Raw genomic sequence first — 22971 nt, forward strand, 5'->3', positions numbered from 1 at the left:
CTGCTTTCATGCTTACAGAGGGCGACACTTGCACATATCTCTTCCTCTCTTCTGTCTTAACTTGAAGTGAGAATAGTTAATGCATGGCACAGTACCATTCATTTACCCTCAAGTTTTGATGTTGAAGGTTGACATTTGGTAATATCAGCAAAATTTTCTAGGACAGTCATTTGGGCTTTGGATTCACAGGTGGAAAGTTCTCTGTTATAGTGTAGGTATTAAGCGTCTTCAAATTCAATGTCAACATCCTGTCGAACTTCGTTTGTTGGCATGATAGAATTTTTCTAATTGTATCATAAAACTTGTACTAAAATATATGAATAATGATGTAACGAAATTTATGCTCTTTCAGGTTTGTTTCCTATTCCAACATGCCTCCGAAGAAGAAAACTGTGAAGAATGCATATTATTTTTTTATGGAAAAATACAGAGATGATAGAAATCGTAAAAACCCGAACAACCCAATTTCTATTAAAGATGCAGCATCTCTGTGCAGTCCTTTATGGCAGGTATGATAATAAACGATTTTAATTAGTTCATGCTTGGATTCGTGGTTGAACAACTGAAAGAGAGAGTTAACTTTCACTTCAAATAGGTCTCTCTTGATATGTACTCGTGTACTTCCTTTTGGCCCGCATCGCTTTTAATTATTGGAGACCTGGGCAGTATCTCAAATACAAGTATTTTAAAATACGCATTTGAAGTACATTTGTTGTTTGTACTTTGCATTACAAATACAGATTTTTGGTGTTTTCCCGTTTTTAAATAAAAAAATATTCTTAAAATACTTTTGAAGTAGCTCTGATAACACTTCCGGGCGAGACCGGAGTTGGAGCCCCTTATTCGTCAATTGGCGGATTGGCGGCGGTTTCTAGAACTATTTTTCAATACAGTCTCACACACTTCTCTGCAAAAACTATACCAATCAGTCACTGTTTTATCCGTCACTTTCAAAACTGCCATATTGTACTTTTGCATACACTGCCCAAACCATTGACCAGTCAATTTTAAAATTTGACATATACTTAGATGACTATTGAAAAACCAAGAACCCTTTCTTACAGATGGTGAACATTCATGCGGATTATTTTGAGTTTGATTTTTACATACCCATTCATACCCATCAGTTTTCTTTGGTCTCTTAGTTAATTTCATTTGCCTTTCACACTTAGGACATTCATAACTTAACGCAATCAAACCTTCATTCATACACCAATTTAACACACACTTTTGTCCGTAAACAGGCAATAAAGCGAAATATCCGCTAGAATATTTAACCTCTCTTGAAAAACATTCATCCAAATTCTTTTTGTAATCCACTTCCATCAAAGTCATGTTTGAACGTTTTATGAAATGGTAACTTTGATAATAAATCCGATTTGTTGATAAAAATTTAGAGACCATAACGCGCGGGGAAAATAGTCCTAGAAACCTCCGCCAATTGACGAATAAGGGGCTCCAACTCAGGTTCACCCCACTTCCGTGACATTATGCTTCTGAGATTACTTCGTTTTCGTTAGAATCGTTTTCTTAATGTTTGCAACTATCCATTAGGTGCTATGGCAAGTTATTTTTTTAACATATTTTAGTTTCCATACAAATATATTTTGTATTTGTTATATTTGCTTGTCGGTTACAGTAGTCAGGGACGCCATAGAAATGAATACACGTGCAGTTCAAGTGAATCCATGATTAATCAGTCTTTTCAATCCCTCTCACAATGCAATGCAACAAAAGGAATGCGAAATGAAAATAACAAGCGAATAACAATTATTCAGCCAAATACAATATATTCAAAGGTATTTAAAATACTCTTTTGTAGTTTGTTTTTCAAATATTCAAGTCAAAGGTATTTTGCATTTCCAATACCTTTGGAGCGGTATTTTGTATTTCAATCCTCGGCTTGTATTTTGCCCAGGCCTGTTGGAGACATCTTTTACTCCCATTATTCGACCAGGAATTTTTAGTTCCAATCTCAAAATTTGAACTACATTTTATGTAGTCCAAATGAGCCAGAATAAGTCCGTAACTTTTTCGAGCAGTTAAGAGCAACCACATTTTGTGTTCAAATTCTTATCTGTCATTTCCAATAGTGATATATGTTAAATAATTATTCTTCGAGCATATTTTTTTTCATGTTTGAACAAAATGAACTGTAGATCAGGGTTTTATTCGCAGATAATGTAAAGAAACTTGGCCCCCGGTAATGATTTCAAGTTTTAGCTTTCAACTCTTTAAATGTTTATGCCATTGTCATAATTCAAGTAGAGAACATTGGAGGAAAGCTCTAGGAATAAAAATCCTCCGATTTCGTTCGTCATTGTTTTCGTGTGGCACAATGGATCTTGGAGAAAGCTCTTGGCTCATTATGTCTAACCATGCAGTGTGAATGGCTTGTACTGAATGGATATCATCTACTTCCCTTACCTTTAGGCACGGAAGCAGGTAGACCTATGGTATGCATCAAAGGTAGGGATGGTCGGATTGGATACGTCGGATCCAAATATCCGCGGATACTTCCCTTCATTGGATCCAAAGTCGTGGAAAGTATCGAATCTGGATCCGAAATTTTAAATAATAGCTTCAGTGAATGCAACATCCCATAAGGGTGGAAAGAGTTCCGATTCTATCTTCGAATGCGCCGTCGCATGCGATTCTTCCCTACTCATGAACCGTTTTGTTTGAAACCTCTCGCAGAGGTTATGTAGGAGAATTTCAGCCGTGGAAAATAAAAAAGGCGAAATACGACTGGCACATAGAGTGACTCTTCCCAAGAGATTGAACAATCATCAGGGGAATCTCAGCGTCAGGAATTTGAAAATTTATTTGTATCCGAAAACATGCGATTCGAAAGATCCGGATCTGAAAAAAATCCTGGATCCGTCCATCCCTAATTAAAGGAAATACTTTTTATGTATTCTAAACCTAATCTTCAGTCATTCATGGAGCAGCCATTCCATTTGAAATCAAAACAGCTGCCAACCTGACCCTCTTCAATTCTTATGAAATTTGCTGGGTTCATTGCTCATGAAATTTCATAAATATTGAGTGTGTTCATTGCTCCCAGTTAAGGTCAGTGACCTTTGACCTCGAATATTACAAAACATGCTGCCTTCAAAATGTATGAAAAAATATATTTCATTCTTTGTGTTACGCTTTACACCATATTAAAAAATCAAGTAGGAATGCCATGGAATCAGGTGATATGTATAAATTAATACGTATAGCAATTTGTTGCATTAATTTCAAAATAAACTGCATTCAGAACTTCATTCAAAAATAGGGCAGAAAGCAGTGAAAAACATGTTTATTTTTTATATAGTTGGTGTTGTACCACAGCACAGTCAAGAGACTAATAGCAATCATTTGTAATATTCAAGGTAACGTAGACTGTGATACGATCTTCAATGACGTGAAAAAACTTTTTAATGATTTTCATTTCCAGCTGTAGCAGATTTTTTTTCATGGTTTTAACACACAATAGCACATGCCTGCATGATAAAATGCGTTATTTGTATAAATTAAATGCAAACTCAAGAGATTTTTAATGAAATTTTTTCTCCATATAGTAGGTATGAATAATGAAAAATAATGCTAATGAAATGAATGCAACTTTTTTGTTTATATTTATGTTTTCAAAGCTTTGTAATTATAATATTATGCACCTAGTCAGCCTATCCATGAGAAACATGAATGGGTTCCTTTTTCATCATTAGTTTGTTTTGAGTTATGGTTTAGCCTTACAGACTATGTAAAGCCCTACCAATAATGCTAAGGACCAAAGACTACACGATGCAATACTAGAATTTAAAAAGATGATCCAATTCCAAAGATGATGAACAGCTGATGTTTTATTTCCTTAGGCAATGTCACCAGAGGAAAAAAAGGTGTATGAAGACATTGCCAAGAAGGAAAAATTGAGAATTAAAGGTATGGAAGTGAAATTTACCACTACAGGCCTCATTGTGTCTGACGTGGAGAGGAAGGAGAGGGAACACCAAGAGTATGTCAGAAGCATGAAAGAAGAAATTAGAAACATGGTAGTAGAACTCAATTTAACTGGTGAGTACAATCTCCTGGTGATTTTTATGATGCAATGGACATTCATTTATTTTAATTTGGCAAATAACTTGTCTTTCCTCAGATCTACTTGAGAGAAAATTTTATTTCATTCATGTCAATCATTTCTGCCACTGTGACAATGGTGACTACATACCTGCTGAAGTGGGGGTTGCATGCTTCTCCCTTAAATGTGGAGTGGACGACTTCTACCATTCAATGGTTGCTCCTGGTATGTTTTCATTCTTGTAACTGTATACTAAGTCACTGGATTATTTTTTTACTGAATGTATGTTTTACATTTTTAAGTTTTAACTTTTCATTTGACTGATATAAATTAAATTACATGTTTCCACGCACATAATTTGTGTGTATCCGTATTGAATGAATCAACTTTATAATTTCTGTCGATTCACTATGCTTTCATGATATTCTTGCCATACCATTGTACAGGAAAATATTTCAACCATCACTTGAGTTCATTGAGGGTTAATATTTCCAATGTATGGTAGTTGTGATGTGAAGAGAAGCACATCCAGTTCAGGATGTTTTTTTTTTAATTGTATGTTTGTTTTTAAAACATTTTTACCAATTATTTGAATCAGTATTTGTGGATAGACATTTTATCTACGCAGCTTTTGTGCATCAGGCTGATGCATACCATTTTGAACCATAATATATAAACTAGTGATGGGTCGGTTCGATTCCTCGATTCTCGGCCAAGAATCGGAATCAAAAATGAGTACTTGCCAATGTGAAAAATCGATTCCGATTCCAGTAGTACTTCAAACCACAAATTTAAATATGACCGCGTTTCCAACAGTCATTTGACTTTTCGCGCCGCGTTATCGTAACAAAACACATTATCTTCTAGGGATTTGCGAGTACTCGAAAGATCGAGTAGAGTCGAGTAGTTGGTACTCGACTTGAGCGTTTCGAGTAGCATTGCAAATGTCGAGTCAAGTAAGTTACGGTTACAGGGCTTTCGAGGCTAGTACGTCCAGCAATCTGCCGACAGGAAGCGCTATCATGAAACTCATGTAGTAATACAGTTTTTAAAGCCGATAAGTCATTATAATGCCTTGGCTTGGTAGTTTTAGCTTGCTGTACACTCAATAGTTGTCGACGTGGGCGCCGAATACATTTACGCCAGCCGCGGCGGCCGATCGTCTTCCGACCCGGCGCACACCGGTCCGAAATCGGAAAAAGCTGGAATAAAGTCCAAAATAACCTTTTTGGGGATAGAGGCATGAAACTTAGCGTAAATACTCATAAATCATTACCAGATATATACTTATATGCCATTTCACATAAATACGACGCTTTAGTGATGATACAGTGGCCCAAACATGACCAACTTTTCAAAACCACGCGCGATCTCGTTAATCCTCGAAAATTTTTAAATTTATCCAGGTGGTGTTGCGTTGGTATGATTTTTATGGAATAAAAAACGCAATATTCCTTTCACTTGGTGCTTTGTCTATACTTCCAATGACTTTTGGAGATTTTGGCTTTCATCTGTCTGGTTTACAACGCGAAATGGTCGACCCGTTTTTCACTTGAAATTTGACATAAAGTAGAAACTATCTTTCGTTTACGAAAAATATAACTCGGAAAATTTGAACCACAATATAAAGTAGAGATTTCTAAAGAGTACTAAGCAGAAATCTTAGGAAAAAAAAACGTTTGCGAAGAAGGAAATAAGAGCGATTTTTCAATCGCGCGCCCAGGCTGAGCTATACGCCGCGGAACTCGGTAACTGAGGCCGATTTTTCAAGTTTTTTTTAAACTTTAGTGTTGAAAATTGTCATTTAAAGCATGGATAATCGCCTTCATTGACTTAAAACACAAAACTGAGGGTGTTAAAAAGGGTTATGTATAGATCGACTTGACCATTTAACGCATTACTTGAGTGAAAATACTAAGGATTGGTTATTTTTCGGAACCATCCCACGCATAAGAAATATGGCTCGGGTATTGAATTAAAGTGAAGAGGTTAAGTCGGCATGCGTAAGAGAGTGGAAAATGAACTGTTTCCTCGAAAGGCAACAACCGATACCCTTTTTCCCTCTCCACCTTCGCAGAGGTGAGCCGCGCAGAAAGCTGAGTTTTCACATCACAAGGCATCTTTTAGCCTTTTTTATTACTGCGTCCGTCCAATGTGATATTAATTTGTAGCTTTTAGTTTCTTTCTTGAACTTAAAAAAACAAAAGTTTTTAAGGTTGATTAAACGACATGAGAAGTATAGATATTTTGGGCTCTACAAAACTAAAGCTAAGTTCTTTAGTTCATTTGCTTAGGCAACTTGAGTTCCATGAGGATTCAAGATCCATAAAGATCGATGGTTCTTCAAGTTTCTGAAATCTTCCAATTTTGGGAGGAAAGTACTTGCCCAGCCACACAATTATGTAGCATAAGGCAATTTTATGCAGGCAATAATACTGTAACATGGAAACATCAAAACCTGCTGGCTGAGCATGAACATGTTGGTTTTTCTGCTTGAGAATTTGAAAGGCCCAAATATTACATGATTCATATAAGTAGTATTTAATCTTAATTATAACTGTGAATATGACTTTACTCAGGGCTCTCCCTTGTAGCTATAAGTGGTCTTTTTCTTGGAGTCTATGGCGTCAGAATCGATGGAATCGGTATCGGTAGAATCGGAATCGAAATGCCAGAATCGGAATCGGGATCGGAATCGATAAAATTTTGGAATCGACCCATCACTAATATAAACCTGTATCAAGATATTGGCTTTTCCAAATGATGTAGCTTAGTGTTTTATTTAATGTTGATTCAAATGGATCAGAAATTGCTCCACAAATAATAATAAGTCCAAGTAATTATAAACTAATCGGGTACCTATACCAGTTTGGAATTTTGACATTTTTCTTTTGAGTCTTGATGAAGTTTTGAATTTCTAATACAGATGTTTGTAGACACATCTCAGTGTCATAATGCTGATTTCCTCCTTGACTAATGCATATATTACATTTATTTTTAATTAGGTAACTTGCCTATTGGTTACACCTATAAAGCTCAAAAGCATTCAACTGAAACACATGGTATTCCGATTCCTCCATCAGAAATTGGAGAAAATGATTTTGTGAAACTTTTTATGGACATATATGGCTTTGTGAAAAAAGTGAGTACTTTTTTGTGTTTGCCCAGTCCTTCAATAATAAATGTTGTGCTTTCTGGTTAGTTAAGGTACTTCAGGATCGGTGCATTTTGCCCCAACGAATTCCCACAAAATGGGGTCCAGCACCTCCACTCCTTGTATGTATATTAGAAACATGCAGGTGATCATTTTGCTTTGTTGAGTATTTATGAACGTCTTTGTTTCTAATGCATTCATATAAATTTCTTATGGTATATTCAAGGACATGGTGTTACTTCAAGGTTAAGTTCAGATATCCATAGTTCCTTTACAGAAAGTAGTTGATGATTTTCTCTTAATATCACTGTTTTGGTAGGATGGAATTATGAAATATCTTGCATTTGAGATGTCATTTAAAAAATCATTCTTTGATTTTTTTTAAACTCTTTTAGTGTGGATGGCACTTGATTTGGATTTTCTCCAAAGATTGGCTCTTGTTAAAAATATAATAGGCACCATCAACTTGGCACATGTAGTTTTTTCACTCGTTCATGCTAGACTTTTTAATCTTTTTTGTATGATTTGTTTTTTTAGCACTTACTTAAGCTACCTTTCATTTACAGGGATCAGTTGGTGAGGGTAAACCAATCGTGTTTACTCTCAATGAATTCGAGCCTTGTGTTTCTATTTTCCTAGAAAAAATATCAAATGCTGCAGGTAAGATATTCAATCGTGTTATTTTTTTATAGTCCTCAAGTATTTTTTTGTCATCTCTTGTGCTCTTATGACTAATTTTAGTTTTCTACTGTTATTCACATCTTACCTTCCCTCGAAGCTTGTGATAAAATATGTATTCTTAGAGTCCTTTAGTCCAGATTGTGAACAGTATTAATTAGGAGAGAAACACAACACACCATACACTTGTTACATCAAACGCAATCTAACTTTCATCCAACAACCATCAGCTAAACAAAAACTGTTTAAAAAACATAAATAAAAAATATCATGGCAACCCATAACAACATATTGCAAATTGCTATATTAACAGCTTTGACCTTCTTAAAGTCCTCATCTCGAACATTCAAGGTTTACCATATTCTTTACTATGATGGCAATCTAATATATATTCTGTGGTGAATAAAACTGGGAAGTGGTTGGAGTTTCATAATTTTGGATAGTGAAAGGAGGGATTGGGGATGAAACCACACTTGAAACTTGCATATGCTGCTTTTGGTATGGGATGCTTTAGAGATTCGGAATAGAATACAAGGGCAAATGAAATGACTGCATCTGCATTACTCAATCTCATAGTGAATATCACCTGGAGTTCATGAATTTTAATACTATCAGCTCAATAGATCAAGAAAGGTGCCTGGGCTCCTCTCAGAGATCTCTCTAAACTATCAAGCTTGTGTCAGTATCAAGCGATGGGTTAATTTCATATTGTAAATTCCTGCGAAAAGAGATGAGTGCTTTTCTCCTTACTTGGTGGAAATTCATCGCTGCAATGCATCGTGGAAATGCATCATGCTTCTGAATTAGTAAATAACTTATGGCTATGTATGTACTAATCTGATTTCTTTTAAACATTTTTAAGATATTTTCCCATTTTTATAAACCTTCTCGATTGCTCAAATATTTGAAAGTGGTACATAGCCTACCCATGCATTTTTTATGGTAGATCTTAGTGTTAATGTCCATGAAGATAGCAAATCAGTTTCAGCATTGGCAATAGCTCTATAAAACATCAAGCTTCACCTTGTGATATCTTTCCATTATAGAAAATTCAAATACTGCTCTAATATCCATATTTATACAAAATCAAGTATGTATATTTTGTATGAATATGGATGTATTCATGATCAAACAACTGAAAATGGAACTACGTCACGAAACTCACATCATTTTCTTTAAATATTCATCGTGAACATCATTAATTGCAATATTTTTATTTTCCATTGCCAATAGTCCATGATAATTTTGTTCAACTTAGTTGCATGTAGTTTGTTGTTGAAATGTTAATTCGTAAAGAATTTCAAGTACGTTGTCCTTTTTATAATGAAAATTTCACTCTATACAGGCTATGAGGCAAAGCAGTTCAAGGTATACGACTTTGTCACACTCTTCTTTGAACTGAGGAATAAAGCAGCTTCATTTTCTGGTTCTGAAGGATTTCCAGTGTATTGCCTGGCAGAAACAGAAATAGAAACTGATTCATTTGCATACACAAAAGAAATTTGTTGTTACGTAAGTATCAATATTTTAAACAATTATGTACTTGAATTTTTTAGAATTTTCATGGAATTCGTGTGTTGGCTATTGTTTTTTAAATATGGTGTCCTGTTTTTAGTGATTTGTATATCATTTAGGAAGAATAAATGCTTTTAATGAATTGGAAACATACTGTGGCTGTGGGCTTTTCGATAGCCTATGGAACATATTTCCACTGTGAATCTCCATTTCAGTGGCATGAAGGGTCTGAAGCACCTCAGTATTGCAGTCTTTCAAGAGCAAGGCGGTGGGGATTCCACATTGCTGACCACTGCAGTCGGGATCTTGATGTCACTCTGATTCCCGGTCGTCACCTACCATCAACAGATAAATACTGGAACGACACTCCTGTCGAGGTAATTATATTCCTGCCTGTTTTCAATGCAAAACTTTTGTCTATCGACTGCACAGATTTTGCTAGTGACTATTGCGTGTTGAGTATGATGTTTTGGCAGTGATATGTGGTAACCTCGGTTAGTTTTTACTGATTTTTAGTGCTTTGAATGCTTCTTTTCTTTGATTTGTAATTTGCTCAAATCAACCTTTTTATATAAATTTTATATGCAGAGTTATAAAAGAATTATACAAGTGATGGTACTATCAGAACATTGCAAGCTCAAGTGTTGCCATGTCTAGTACAGATCTCTCAATGTCAGCATGTTTTGAGCAGTTTATTTTTGAGAAGAAATTGGAAAAAAATTACAGTCTCTCAAATGCTAAAAAAAATCATCTTTTTACGTGATATCCATTGTGATCCAAAATGCAAGATTGTCACTTAACTCTGAGCTAGTGTTTTTTTAGATTGTATATATATTTTCCCTTTACACAAAAATTTGTATTCTATAGTACGTATGCGGAGGAAATTTCCTTAAATACCCATTTTTTTCTTTTACGTGGGACACCAATTTCAAGAAATTTTCACTTCATTTCGTATCGTTTATGGTGAAAATGTTGCCCTTTGTTACTGCCTAAAAATGCATATTTTAGCTGTAGTCTGTATGCTTTTTCTGTTGGTATCGCCTACTTAAGGGCCTAAAGAAGCAATATTCTTGTCAATGTTATCATTTTCCTTTTTATTTCAGAAATACATATAATGTTAATTAACTTTCTTTAAAGTCATTGAATTTATGCCAATTAGCATTCATAAAGATAATATCCAAAATGTTTTTACTTAGCAAGAAGAAACTAGAGTTGTGATCTCTTTGATAATTACCTTGTATTGTGGGAATATCCATGGCTCAAGAATTTAATATCTTAAACAGAGAAATCCCATGTAGTAATGTATGGTTGAAATTGAAAATCTTTGAGATTACTATAATTTGTGGTAATAAGCTCAAATTTTTTTTAGCCGACCTAAGTGGAGACGGAGTCAAGTCTTACGTGTAATCTTGGAGCTATTGGTTCAAGTGTTACATGTGTGGATATTTCATCACCCATGGCATAGATGAAATTCTGTTTTTCTGGTCCCTTAAAAACCTTATGTCAAGCTTATTCTTAAGGGATTCCAGGACCAACAGTATTCAATCTGAAATTCAGTATTTTTAAGTGCTCATTATGAAATTTATGGTGACTTTTACTTAATGTTAGTAGCCGCATGTCCTCGGTGTAGTTGCATGCAGGAATTCCTGTTTCATTCACATGAGAACCCATTATAATTGGGAATTTTTCTATTGTAGAAAGACATTTTCATAATGCTGAATGGCTGGTAATTCAGCATTTACTAGTCATCTTGTCTTCTATGTAAACTTCTTATGTCCACATCTCTCCAGAATTTCATCTATTATCTTTCCATCTTTAATTCACAATTCCAATGCTCATCATCGTCATCACCGGTCAACAATCCTAGGATTGGTTTGACGCAGCTCTCCACTCAGTTCTCCTATCAGCTAATCTTTTCACACCTACGTATTTCTTCTCTTTCGCATCTCTCTTTACTTGTTCCATATATTTTGTTCGAGGTCTTCCTTTTCCATTCTTGCCTTCCACTTGTCCTTCGACGATTGTCTTCATCAGGCCATCATGTCTCAAGATGTGGCCTATAAGGTTGTTCTGTCTTCTTATAAAGGTTTTCATGAGGCTTCTCTTCTCTCCTACCCTTCTTAGGACTTCCTCGTTACTAACTCGGTCGATCCATTTGATTTTCATCATTCTTCTGTAGCACCACATTTCAAAGGCCTCTATCCTTGCTTTCGCCGCTGCGGTCATTGTCCATGCCTCACTTCCGTAAAGGAGCATACTCCAGATGTAGGTTCTTATAAATTGTTTCTTTACTTCCATATTTAAGTTTCCCGCTGTAAGCAGGTCTCTCTTTTGGTTGAATGCTCTCTTCGCCTGGGCTATTCTGCTGATAATTTCTTTCTTGCTTCTCCCGTCACTAGTTATCTTGCTTCCCAAATGACAGAATTCTTCCACCTCTATCAGTTTTTGCCTCCCTATTTTAATGTTGGTCTTGACTTCTTCTCTTCTGCTGCATACTAAGATCTTGGTTTTCTTCGTGCTTATTTTCAGTTGATATCTACTCATTACCCTACCCATATTAACCAGAATATTTTTCAAATCCTTCTCTGTTTCTGCTATAACAGCTATGTCATAGACAATTCTTAACATGCTAATTTTTTTCTCCATGGATATTCACTCCCAATTCCTTGTCTTTGATTTCATTAATGGCTTTTTCAATGTAAACGTTGAAAATTACGGGTGACAATGTACAGCCTTGTCGCACTCCTTTCTTAATTCTTGCATCTTCACAGCTGGGCCCTGATTTTATCACGGCTACTTGGTCATTCCAATGCTAGTCCTGGTTTTATTCTGTCCACAATGATGTGAAGACCTGAGGTACTCCATTTCAATGGTCTACATAACTTCTTTGTGGAAATTCAAGCTAAGTGTGTAACTAGTGATTTACTGATCTTGTGTTTCTTCCAGACATATTACATGCCGAGGCATAGCAGAAAGAAGGCTGCCAACAAAGCTGTGCCATCTGGTGATGCCAGTTCTGTTGCGTCGTCATCTAGTTTCCAGCCTCTACGACAGCCAAAGTCTATGGGTATTTTTCAGTTTTATTTTCATAAATTCTTATCTGTCTCTAAAATGACTTTGATCATTACTCCAGGAATAATTCTCGGCTAGTCAGTCAAATACCTTTTCCAAGTCACCTGCAAGTTTGAAAATTCCAGAGAAAAAGTCATACGCCTTGATGGGGACTCAAACTGCGATCTCTTGAATTTGTGGCAGATGTTCTACCACTTGAACTACCTAGGCATATTTTTCTTTTGCAGAGTTTTGCACGAAAACAACGAAAGGGAAGATGATTCCGTGGTAGTTTGATTGGTAAGGTTTCCGGAGCAAATTCAGGAAATTGCATTCAAATTGCATCCAATTCCTGGTCAAGGCAAATGATTTTTCCTTTGTGGAATTAGCAAACCATAATAAAGCTGATTTAAGTTTTTCTTGAGACACATGTGCAGATAATTGTCAAGATTGTAAAAGAATTGAGAGATAGACCTGTAATAATGTGCCAGATTGTGATAGCAATTGCAGAGCACCTGTAAGGAGGCTGCTAGAAGAGAAAATAATGGAAGCCATCTTTAGAAATTGAAATTTTTTCCTTAAAGAACAGTAATTATAAAGACGGCAGATTTTGGTGATTTGAAGTTTTTAAAAAATGTCCCAATGGTCTACATTCTTAAATCTAGAAGAATGGCTGGGATCACTTGACATATTTTTTAATCCAATTTATTTTTATATAAAATATTCTTTAATTTTTTTTACCTTTTTCTCATACTTTATTTTCACCTGAGAATGGTGTAATCAACAAAAAAGTGTTTGGAATTTTTTATCATATCTTTTGGAAGAGGCTGTACCTAGAAGGGTAGCTGGAAGCTGGTGTATATTCTTTCTGTATCTTCATACCCCTCATCTTTGGTTTTATAATTCCTGTGAAAGTCCTTATTCTCTGTGGCACGATGTCCTAGGTGTAACTTTCTTGATTATGAAACAAAGAATGCTTGGTTGAATTATTGGTGAAGTCCTTGGACACAAACATATTTTAATCTGATCGATAAGTTTTGTATCTAATTGGATGCAAGTGAAAGTATGTGCCACCCTTTGTCATGGTTTGTGAATTACATACACTCATTGTCTCATTTGTATTACTATTCTCACATTTTCTTTTTCATTCTCACCTCATAAATAGCAAATAAACAGCAAACTCTTAATTATCAAGGCTAATCATGAGGAGACATGAATAACCAGAAAACATGGCTAATCCAAATTTTCATTTTAATTTCTTGTAATGTTCATTATTTACGTAAATCAAACAACGTATTATTATTTATACAGATAGTATGTTATTGTAGGTTGCTTCCTAGACTCATTAAAAGCTTTCTTCACTTTTTTCAGCCGCAATAACGTGATTGTACTTGTATTCCCACTGTGCCATATCCTGCAGTAAGCTGTTTACGCAGGCGAGCGCTTGGCTGTGACTCATGAAATCGCTACTTCCTTCATCTCTACTTCCCACTGCCTTCGCTTTCCCTACTCCCTTCATCTCCACCTTCGACCTTGACTGGTTTTGGCATAAACGTGCCAAAATCTCCGCTTTCCTTGTGATTTATTCAACCACATGCGAGGGTATGGCAATAATTGGCATTTTTGAATACATTTAAAGATGGTAGTGAAAAATTTTCTTAATTTACGATTGTAGTTAACCGTTTAAAGTTTATTCCTACCGCTCATTGTCTTTTGCAAAGAATGAGCGGTCGTCGGAATTAAAATAAAGCTAGTGTTACCCTGCATTAAAATGCGAATGCATGGTGTTTTTGCGTCCTATTTTATTTTTTATGTAGATCATGGAAAACGTTGAAGGAGGGTGAAACTCATGCACAGGTAATCTGCAGCCGTTTAATTGGGAGTCTGCTTTACCTCTCTGCATCTGTATACCACCATGAGAGATAGAGTGACTACAAGTGCTACTTTTTCTAAATATTCTTAAGCATTATTGTTTTTAAATGAGTGAAGTATGAAAGACTACAAAAATATTTTGGAGTTTCAAAATGCCCTCTATACAGTTGTCGATATTTTGGGAAAATGGGATAGAAGTAAATGATGGTTTAGCCCCATGGCAATGCACTCTACCAAAATGACGATTTTCGTATTTTTGGTTTATTTTAAGTGAGAGAAACATTTTGAACATTTCCTTGCATGAAAAGTTTTGAAATATTATTTTACATGTAGCATACGTAACTGCGATGTTCTTTTTTCATTTCTACACCTTGGAGATTGAAATCTACCTTTCGGCCATTTAAAAAATTCAAAGGATGGGTCAAATTAAATTTTAAAAATGTATTTTTAATACAAAGGTGTCATTCTCTCTATAAAAAATGCAATGAAGTGCATCAATATAATATTTTTCCCGTGGTGAGATGAAGAAGACAACAGTTTCACTGTTCTCATAGTTTTTCACCTCTTCTTCTTCACTGTATCGACCATAGAAGCTAAACGTTTACATTTAATTAATGTTTAATGATTCATTGTTGTAGTCAAATAAACAAAGAGTAAAACGATATACGACACAACTTTATGGAGCTTCGGCAGGATTTCATACAAATACTTCAATAAGTTCAACGTTCTACCTTTTTTTGCTCTGATAGTAGGTACGTTTTTTTCGCAATGATTCTTAAAGGAACGATATTATAAACCTCAGATTTTTCAGCTGCATGAACTTTGTATGAACAAGAGTCTCCTGTAGTTGAATTAATTAACTATTGCAATTTCAAGGTTAGAGTAATGGTAATTTTATGGTCCTATTCCATTGACCATAAATTAATGAGTGATTTTTAGGAGTGTTAATTATATATTGCTAACTATCATAATTAAATAATAAAGTTAAGATATATTTACTTAAAAAATGCATGCATACCTAAAATAGTCTATGTAAATAAATTACGTTAATTTGATCAAATGAATTTGGGTTCAAATGAACCTTGGCCATCTATCTGCCTAGAGTGAAACTCTCGTCCTCTCAGTGTCAATCGTAGAAATTCTTGTACCTAACCTCAGCTAGCCATAAATATCATGTATGAAGTCTGACGTGAATGGCGTCAGAAAAATTTTCAATGACAAACATTTGAAAGCTTCATCTATCAAAGAAGATCGGTACATAGTTGGGAAATTAAAATTTACTAAGTAAACCCTTGTATCCTCCGACAGGTGTTGCTGTATCTCAGGTGCTTTCCAAGGAAGATGGTCCACCATCACTGGATTCTGATGCATTCCCTCCTATTGGTTAGTAAAAATAATTTTTTTTATCTATGGAACATGGCCATTTGAAAATACTCAATGACTGTTTATTTTAGTTCTTGTAACTTAACTGAGGAACACTTTCATTTTGGAATATACGTTTTAGTCACCTACAGTAATTTTATAACTTAATATATGCGAATCTAAGATAAGGATTTATTCCCTCACAACTCCTGCAGAAAGGTCTCCTGTCTTACAGTTGGATCCTGAATTGTCAATTTCAAATGAGGGTTGTGTAATGTAAATTTTGGGTGCCCGAGTCTGCCACCAGACAGCTTTGCAAAAAAAAAACATGTTTAATGTGGATTGATGGTGAATCCACAAATATGATTTCAATTGACATTGAGTTAGATATAGGCCTGCCCTAACTTCTCTCGGTGACGAAAGATTTCAGAGAAGTGCACACTGTCTTGTTCTTGTGGTCTTCTTAACCTTGTCCCTACGTAGGCCGTGTTTTCATGGCTTGAATTTTTCAACGCTAAAGGACGAAGGCTGTGTTTTCACGGCTTTGCGGTCAAGCATACCAGGTGGGTCCCAAGCGCCATTAGGGTCCCTAGGTACGAGAGGTCCGACCCTTTCTTATTGTCCATGTGGGGATTATCTCGGCCCATTCCGGCACTTAATGTCCCACACAAGGAAGGTGCTCATGGTCACTTATTTGTTTATTAGTTAGAATAACTAAAAACGTACATGTTGCATTTATTGAAAATCAATACCAGGAATTACATTCTGGATGTTCTGCTGATTGGTTCCAAATTTTAAATGGAACTCTAGCGTTCATATTAACGGAGTTCACCATCATCTAGAACAAATTTTGGAGACGCTAAGGTTAGATGTTTAATTGTTATTTTTTAACCTTACTAGCAAATTTATCGGAGTGATTTTGTTATGATTTATGTACATATAAAGATATACGTTACTCTGTTAGCCACATTCTAAGTGTACATTTGCGGTGAAATTTGGTGAAATATCCGATTGAACTCCTATGAAAGAAATCCCTCATAATGTAATAAAATATGATTCTCTTCTCTTTCTTATTTCGTGCGTAATATGAATTTATATTTATCTAAGCGAAATTGCTTTATAAATATAATTTAGCCATTTCAAACAACAAATTTGTAAGATTCAAGTAGTTTTATGAGAATTTTTCTGGAAAATATTCTTGAAAAAAATTCGAAAGGTTTCATTCTCATGTTTTCAGAATGCTCATGGAGAGCAGACGCGAATGAGGAGTGTGGATTTGGGCATCATGGATCTTAAATATGTTAATATCATAAATCGTAAATAACTAGAAGTATGCTAGGTACATTGAAAGATTTCATTCCCTTGAAAGTACTTGTTGGTCTATGATATAATGCCCTTTTGCTGAAAACCCTAAGAATAACCATAGAACTTCGTTTAAAAGTTCTAGAGGCATTGCAAAATGAAAGGTATACATTGATGAACTGACATTTGCTGCAATAGTAACAATTTAAAAAAAATCGCACTAGTAACAATAAACTGACAGCAAAAGTACACCGTGATGGGCTGCCTTCGGGAAAGGGTCGAGGATTATATTAGCCCAGGGGCCGAGGAAAGGGTCAGGCACTCCGCTAGGCAAGGTCATTAAGTGGAGGAAGCGACTACCTGGACAATTCCTTGCCGAGAAACAACTCCGTACAGGGCGGAAAAGAAATGCTCAATGCCTTCGTAGAGGCAAAACCAACTTTCCGTGAAGGAGCCAGCACGAAAGGGTTAAGGGTAGGGTTGTTTCACTTTCATTTCTGTATCAGCCATTTCATTTTCTGAAATCCGTATGTGTCTAGGGGTCCAGAGGAATTTCATATGGACCCTCTTTTGTGCTCAAGATTGGATCAGAAATAATATTTAGAAGGCAATATGAAGTTCAGGATTGTAGCAGCAGATTGCCTGTTTTGCACTCCGTGAATATTTTCATATAATGAAATCTCTCTTCAAGTTCTCATTCCCATAATCTAAAATTGCATCAGGAGCATTATTAATGGCAAACAGCTCTGCTGTGTTCATATGCTGCTTATAGAATGTTGCCTAAATGAAGTCAAGATATAAGCGCAGCCACATGAGGTATCAATTTTTGACCAATGAGTAAAAAAATTTCAGGTGGTCTCCTTAACCACCCAATGCATCCATTCTTAGCTTGTCTGTTAAGTTCTGAAATCTGGGTTCTGTATAATTCATTCAGCAGTGGATTTCAGGAGCCTCCTTTGGAATGTTGTTGAAATGTTTCTTAGGGTACATTCGAGGAAGGTCTATGTTTAGGTCAAACATGAACGTTTTCAATCGTACCGCTAGAGGTTAAGTGGCCCTTGGTTGTTGGTTAAAAAAATCAAATCAAAACGTGGGTGTGTCAGTAGTGCTGAAATGTTGTGATTGAAGTTGCAAATTAAAGTATCTCTCCAGGCTTGTAGAGGGGGTTCTCCAGTGTCACTACAAATAATTACATTGGGCTTGTTCATAAACCTCCTGCTGCCAGTCTTAAGCCAGTGTTTCGTATGGAGGTGAGTGGGTTTAGCTGGCTCTTTGTTGCTGATGAATACATGTGGTATTGATATTCAATTTTGGTCCTCACCAGAAATTTGCCCATTCATGTGAAGCATTGCAGTTCTATCAGCATCCCTGGATTATCTTCCGAGATGATTCAAAAGTAAAAAAATGGCCATTATGAAATATGCTGATGAAATGCAGAAAATAACGGCATTTTTTTGGCAAATTATGTTCCTGGTTTACTTCCAGGTTATGCCTCATTTAATTTCCTTTTACGCTGAAAACCAGTCTTATAATGGGTGGGAGATTTTCTGAGATATTAGTCTGATCCTACATTTTATTAATTCTCATGCCAACACTTAGAGAAGTTCATGTCACATGAAAGATCAGATGTGTTCTTCCCATGCTGCTTCGCTCGTAGCCTCGTTGCTTGAAAGATGGAGGGAGCGCGCTGCTTCCCCTCGACTTCTCCTTCAGTGCTCTTGACTTATTAGCATTTCCGATTTCTTATATCCACCATTTAGTCCAACAATGTACACACTCGTTCAAATTTTTTAAACAGCAGATTTTGACTCCAATATAATTTTCAATTGCAATAATCCTCATAATAGTGTCTGAAGATGATTTTTGAAAAATCAGGTCCTTAGCGTAATGGAAATTACTCAGCGAGACAGATGTTGACTATTAACCAGGTATTATCCTTCAAAACTATGCGTTTCTTTAAGTTTTATTTGCGATTACTATTTTCATTATAAATGCCGTGGAATGTCCACTCGTGGCATAAATATAGCACGCCCTCCGGAGCGAAAAAACCCTGCACAATCTTTTCCAAGTTCACCTCTGAGGTACCGACATGATGGCGCGATGCTTACAAGTAGGAAAAGCAAATAGGATCATTTTAATTAGGGATGAGTCGATTCCACTTTTTTTTAATTCCGATTCCTTCAAATCGATTCTCGATTCCGATTCCATCGATTCTTATTCCTTCTAACAGGTGGGATATTGATTTATCTGTAGCATTGCTGTCATTAAAATTCAAGAATTGAATGGAATAAAATAACAATAGCCGCGGTGGCTACATTGTCGTTTGGCCCCGGTGGCTAAACTATAATGAGGCCGCAGCGGCTTATGCCAATCAAGTATCAACTTTCTCAAGGGTTGCATTGATGAAACTAGGCTATACAAACAGGAATGTGTCCAAATTTTTATTATTGATGCATACGCGCGTTACTCTATGAAAAAAAGCTGTATAAAAAACCCGCTCTCTGCGCGTATTTACAAGAAACTTTTCTTTCACAGGAAAACTCTCTCTCTGCGTGTTTTTATCATCTCCAGAATTCAAATATCATTCGAAAATAAAATATATATATTTCGATTTATTGTATGTTTAAAGTGGTGGTCCAGATGAATACTCCGATGACGATTCATAATTGCAATAATTTGATTTTCCGTGACTGGCGGTTAATAAAAGAATGAAAAATGCCTGCATTGCTTCCAGATCCCGTGGTTTCCAATTTTTTTCTTTGAGAGTTGCTCATGAACACGCGACATTTCAGGGTTCGTCGGTTTGTCACTCTTGCCGACATTTTCATGCTTCTGAGGCCGCTTAGGTATGTTTGTCGCAGCACCCGCGTGCCGGGCGTATCCTCCATGTGGGCAAGGCTGACACCATGGCCGCTTAGGTGTGTGGCAGCCTTTATGTCCCAAGCTTATAGTCTATGCTCAAAATATTTATCTTCCTGGAATCGATGGAATCGGAAGCGACCTTAGGCAATTGATTCGGATTCAGCGTCAGAGAATCAGCGGAATCGAGAATCGACATTTGGAATCGACTCATCCCTAATTTTAATAATGCGTCACTAAGGGAGTCTGCCGCTTATTTTTGACCTAGGGTTTCAGATGACTGACTTACGCTGAAAACCAAGGCCACTCAGTTCCCCTTGGACCGGTGAAGGGGAGGGGGAAGATAAGAAGTTTGTGTTGGAGACGCTTCCCCATTTTCGGCTGCAATTTCTGGGAAAAAAGGTGCAGCTCTTACACGTGCTTATACAGTATTTGCTCGTAATTCAATCGCTTATATTATACACTCGACTCTTAAGCTATTGTAGTAGTATGTACTTAAGTAGTATGACTATAAGTATGGGGAATTGGAGAGACAAGAAATTTTGACAAAGTACATATGTTTTTTTCGATGATTCCTAAAAGTAATGTTCATACAAACGTCGCTATTATGAACCTCCAGTATTTCGGTTCCGTGAACTTCGAAATAACGAGAGTCTACTGGAGGCCAATCCATCCATGTCAAGCTCATTGACTTTGTTAGGTAAACAGCACTAATTAACATTAAGTGCTTTTGTGAGTATTTGTGTTTGTTTTGTGTGATGTTGTTTGTCATTTTCAATGTTTCTATTTCCTCTATTCCTGTAACGATGTTATTTCTCTTGAGGAATTGCAGATCAGTATATAGATCCATCATTCATCATTTCAGGTCGACGAATCGGTGCAAATTTCAACAGAGCTTCATAATTTAGAGACAGATGAGAAATTGTATTTCACAGTTGACAGGGTTCTTAAGCATATTTAATTCCAATGCTTTATTCTTAAGAAAAGGAACATGTCAATTTGCATTTGTTTTATACTTCATTTTTATGGTGACAAAATATTATGATGATAACGCTGATAACTTAAAAAATAAGTTTCTCGAAGTCCAGACACTTACCATTGTTTAAATTTTAATACTGATGGTCATGTTTCAATTCCATCTTTCCAATATGATCATTTGTTGAGGGTATTGATGTTCTGGGAAGATAAGTTGTTCTTCCTAGCTCTGTTTTCAGTGTAATTATGTGATCTGCGTGCAGATAGCTACAAAATATCACAATGGAAGTATTTTTTGTGGAGTTTTAGGCCAGGTTAATGGCGTAAAGAATAACATATGAAAGTGAAATTAGTGAGTGAGCCTACAAACCAAAAATGGAACATAAGAGGCCATGAAACCAATTTCATTGGGGTTGAATATATGATCTCGGATAAAGTGGAAAGAATTTTTTTATTGGAAAAAATTAGTGTATAATTTTTATCTTGTTGGTAAATAAAACGTGATAAAATATTGTTGTCTTATTTTTTTCATTTTATGATTTTTTTTTCAAGAAACCCATTTAGACATGACCCTCTATGCTAAGGTGCTTACTATCCCAAATACTTCAGGTAGTATTACCCTTTCTGCTACATATTTCCATTTTGGAATATGCACACAAACTTTATATTGGTCTTTAGATGTGGGTCAGTTTGACCCTCCATGATTTATTGATTAACTAAAGTAAAATAAAATGTTAAGGTCCGAACTCGTCATTACCATTCACTAATGTTGTACATATTTGCACTAGTTTGGTCTACAGGATAGGTTCCTACCAGATTTATGCTAAATGTGATGGAGAAATGCATTATCTTGCTTTCTCTTCTACCTGTATTGCAGACAAAGTCTTGTCTTCACTCATCCAAACTGGAATTAAAATTGTCTTGAAAAAGTTGCATGGTAAAATGCTTGGCCCTATACATGGGAAGCTTGCACTCAAGCCATCATATGATCATGTTAAAGATCATGTATTCTTATTGGTTATCCACATCTCAGCTCTTTTCAGATGTGTTAAACCATTTTTTTTACTTTCAACATAAATGTGCATGCTTAAGTTTTTACTGTGTTTTTGATCATAGTCAAATAAATTTATCTGACTCCTAAAATCTCCTCATTACCTGGGATGGTAGAAGCACAACAAACATCAAACCTTGCATAGCCCAAGCTAAGGCAGCGTTCCTGGCAAACTAAGGTGCAGTCCTCTCTTTGAAGAGCATAAGACTGGAGACCAGGAAATAGGTAGTATGTACGTGAAAACATTTGTGTGGGCAGCAGGGGTGCCGACTTACAAAAAATATTGGTGGTGCCCAAACCGGGGATCTTGCCCTTGAGAAATTTTATAAGTAGTGAGTATTAATTTTTTTTAAGCATTTTAGGAGAGTCATATGATCAACGTTAGAACCCTGATAACTCGAATCTCGACATCTGGACACTCCGGGGAAAATCGACAAGCCTGACACATTTTTTCCTCACATCCATAATGAATTTTTGAGGGGGCTCGGGCCCCCTCAGGCCCCATGGAGTTGGCGCCACTGGTGGGCAGTGGTACTCTATGGTTCAGAAGCTTGAACCATCTGTAATAGTGATCAGAGAAGATTAAAGATCTTCAAGACCTGGTGCTGGAGGATGATGCTGAGCATAAAATGGACAGATTTGGCAAGGGCGTACCCAGGATCAAAACAGAGAGAGGGGCAAGCCATGGTCGCTCAAGTTGTAACACAGAAAAGGTTAAGGAAACTAAAATTTCAATAAAATTATAACAGCGCTTTATTAGTTTTTAAAATAATTTGCTCAAAAATAAAATATTTTTATTCTATTTTTATACATGTTTTAAACCAATATCACTCTTCCATTTTTAACTACTTATATTTACTTTTGATTCAGGGGGGGGGGCAGCTCCCCCCTCCCGCCCCTCACTGGGTACGCCCATGAGATTGGGTGAGAAATGAGGATTTACATATGTAGAAGAATAGGAGAAGAAATGCCACTATGCATCACTGTATGCCAAAGAAGAACACTATGGATTGGTCACGTAAAGAGAGACATGAGTTGCATAGGAAACGTAATGCAAGGAGAAATTGTTAGCAAAGCAAAGAGGTA

The 22971-nt window shown here is 36.1% G+C and overlaps 1 protein-coding gene across 1 annotated transcript; it reads left to right on the forward strand.

The window, feature by feature from the left end:
- The first annotated feature begins 21 nt into the window (after positions 1 to 21).
- Positions 22 to 21345, forward strand: LOC124154549 (protein maelstrom homolog). The gene is made up of 11 exons (XM_046528357.1): positions 22 to 211; positions 353 to 509; positions 3864 to 4062; positions 4145 to 4291; positions 7072 to 7208; positions 7787 to 7880; positions 9244 to 9410; positions 9629 to 9790; positions 12360 to 12480; positions 15645 to 15719; positions 20725 to 21345. The coding sequence occupies exons 2-11, from the start codon at positions 372 to 374 to the stop codon at positions 20760 to 20762; spliced, it is 1278 nt and encodes a 425-aa protein (XP_046384313.1). The 5' UTR covers positions 22 to 211; positions 353 to 371; the 3' UTR covers positions 20763 to 21345.
- Positions 21346 to 22971: the final 1626 nt, after the last annotated feature.

This window comes from Ischnura elegans, chromosome 2 (assembly GCF_921293095.1).
Source record: "Ischnura elegans chromosome 2, ioIscEleg1.1, whole genome shotgun sequence".
NCBI classification, from domain to species: domain Eukaryota; kingdom Metazoa; phylum Arthropoda; class Insecta; order Odonata; family Coenagrionidae; genus Ischnura; species Ischnura elegans.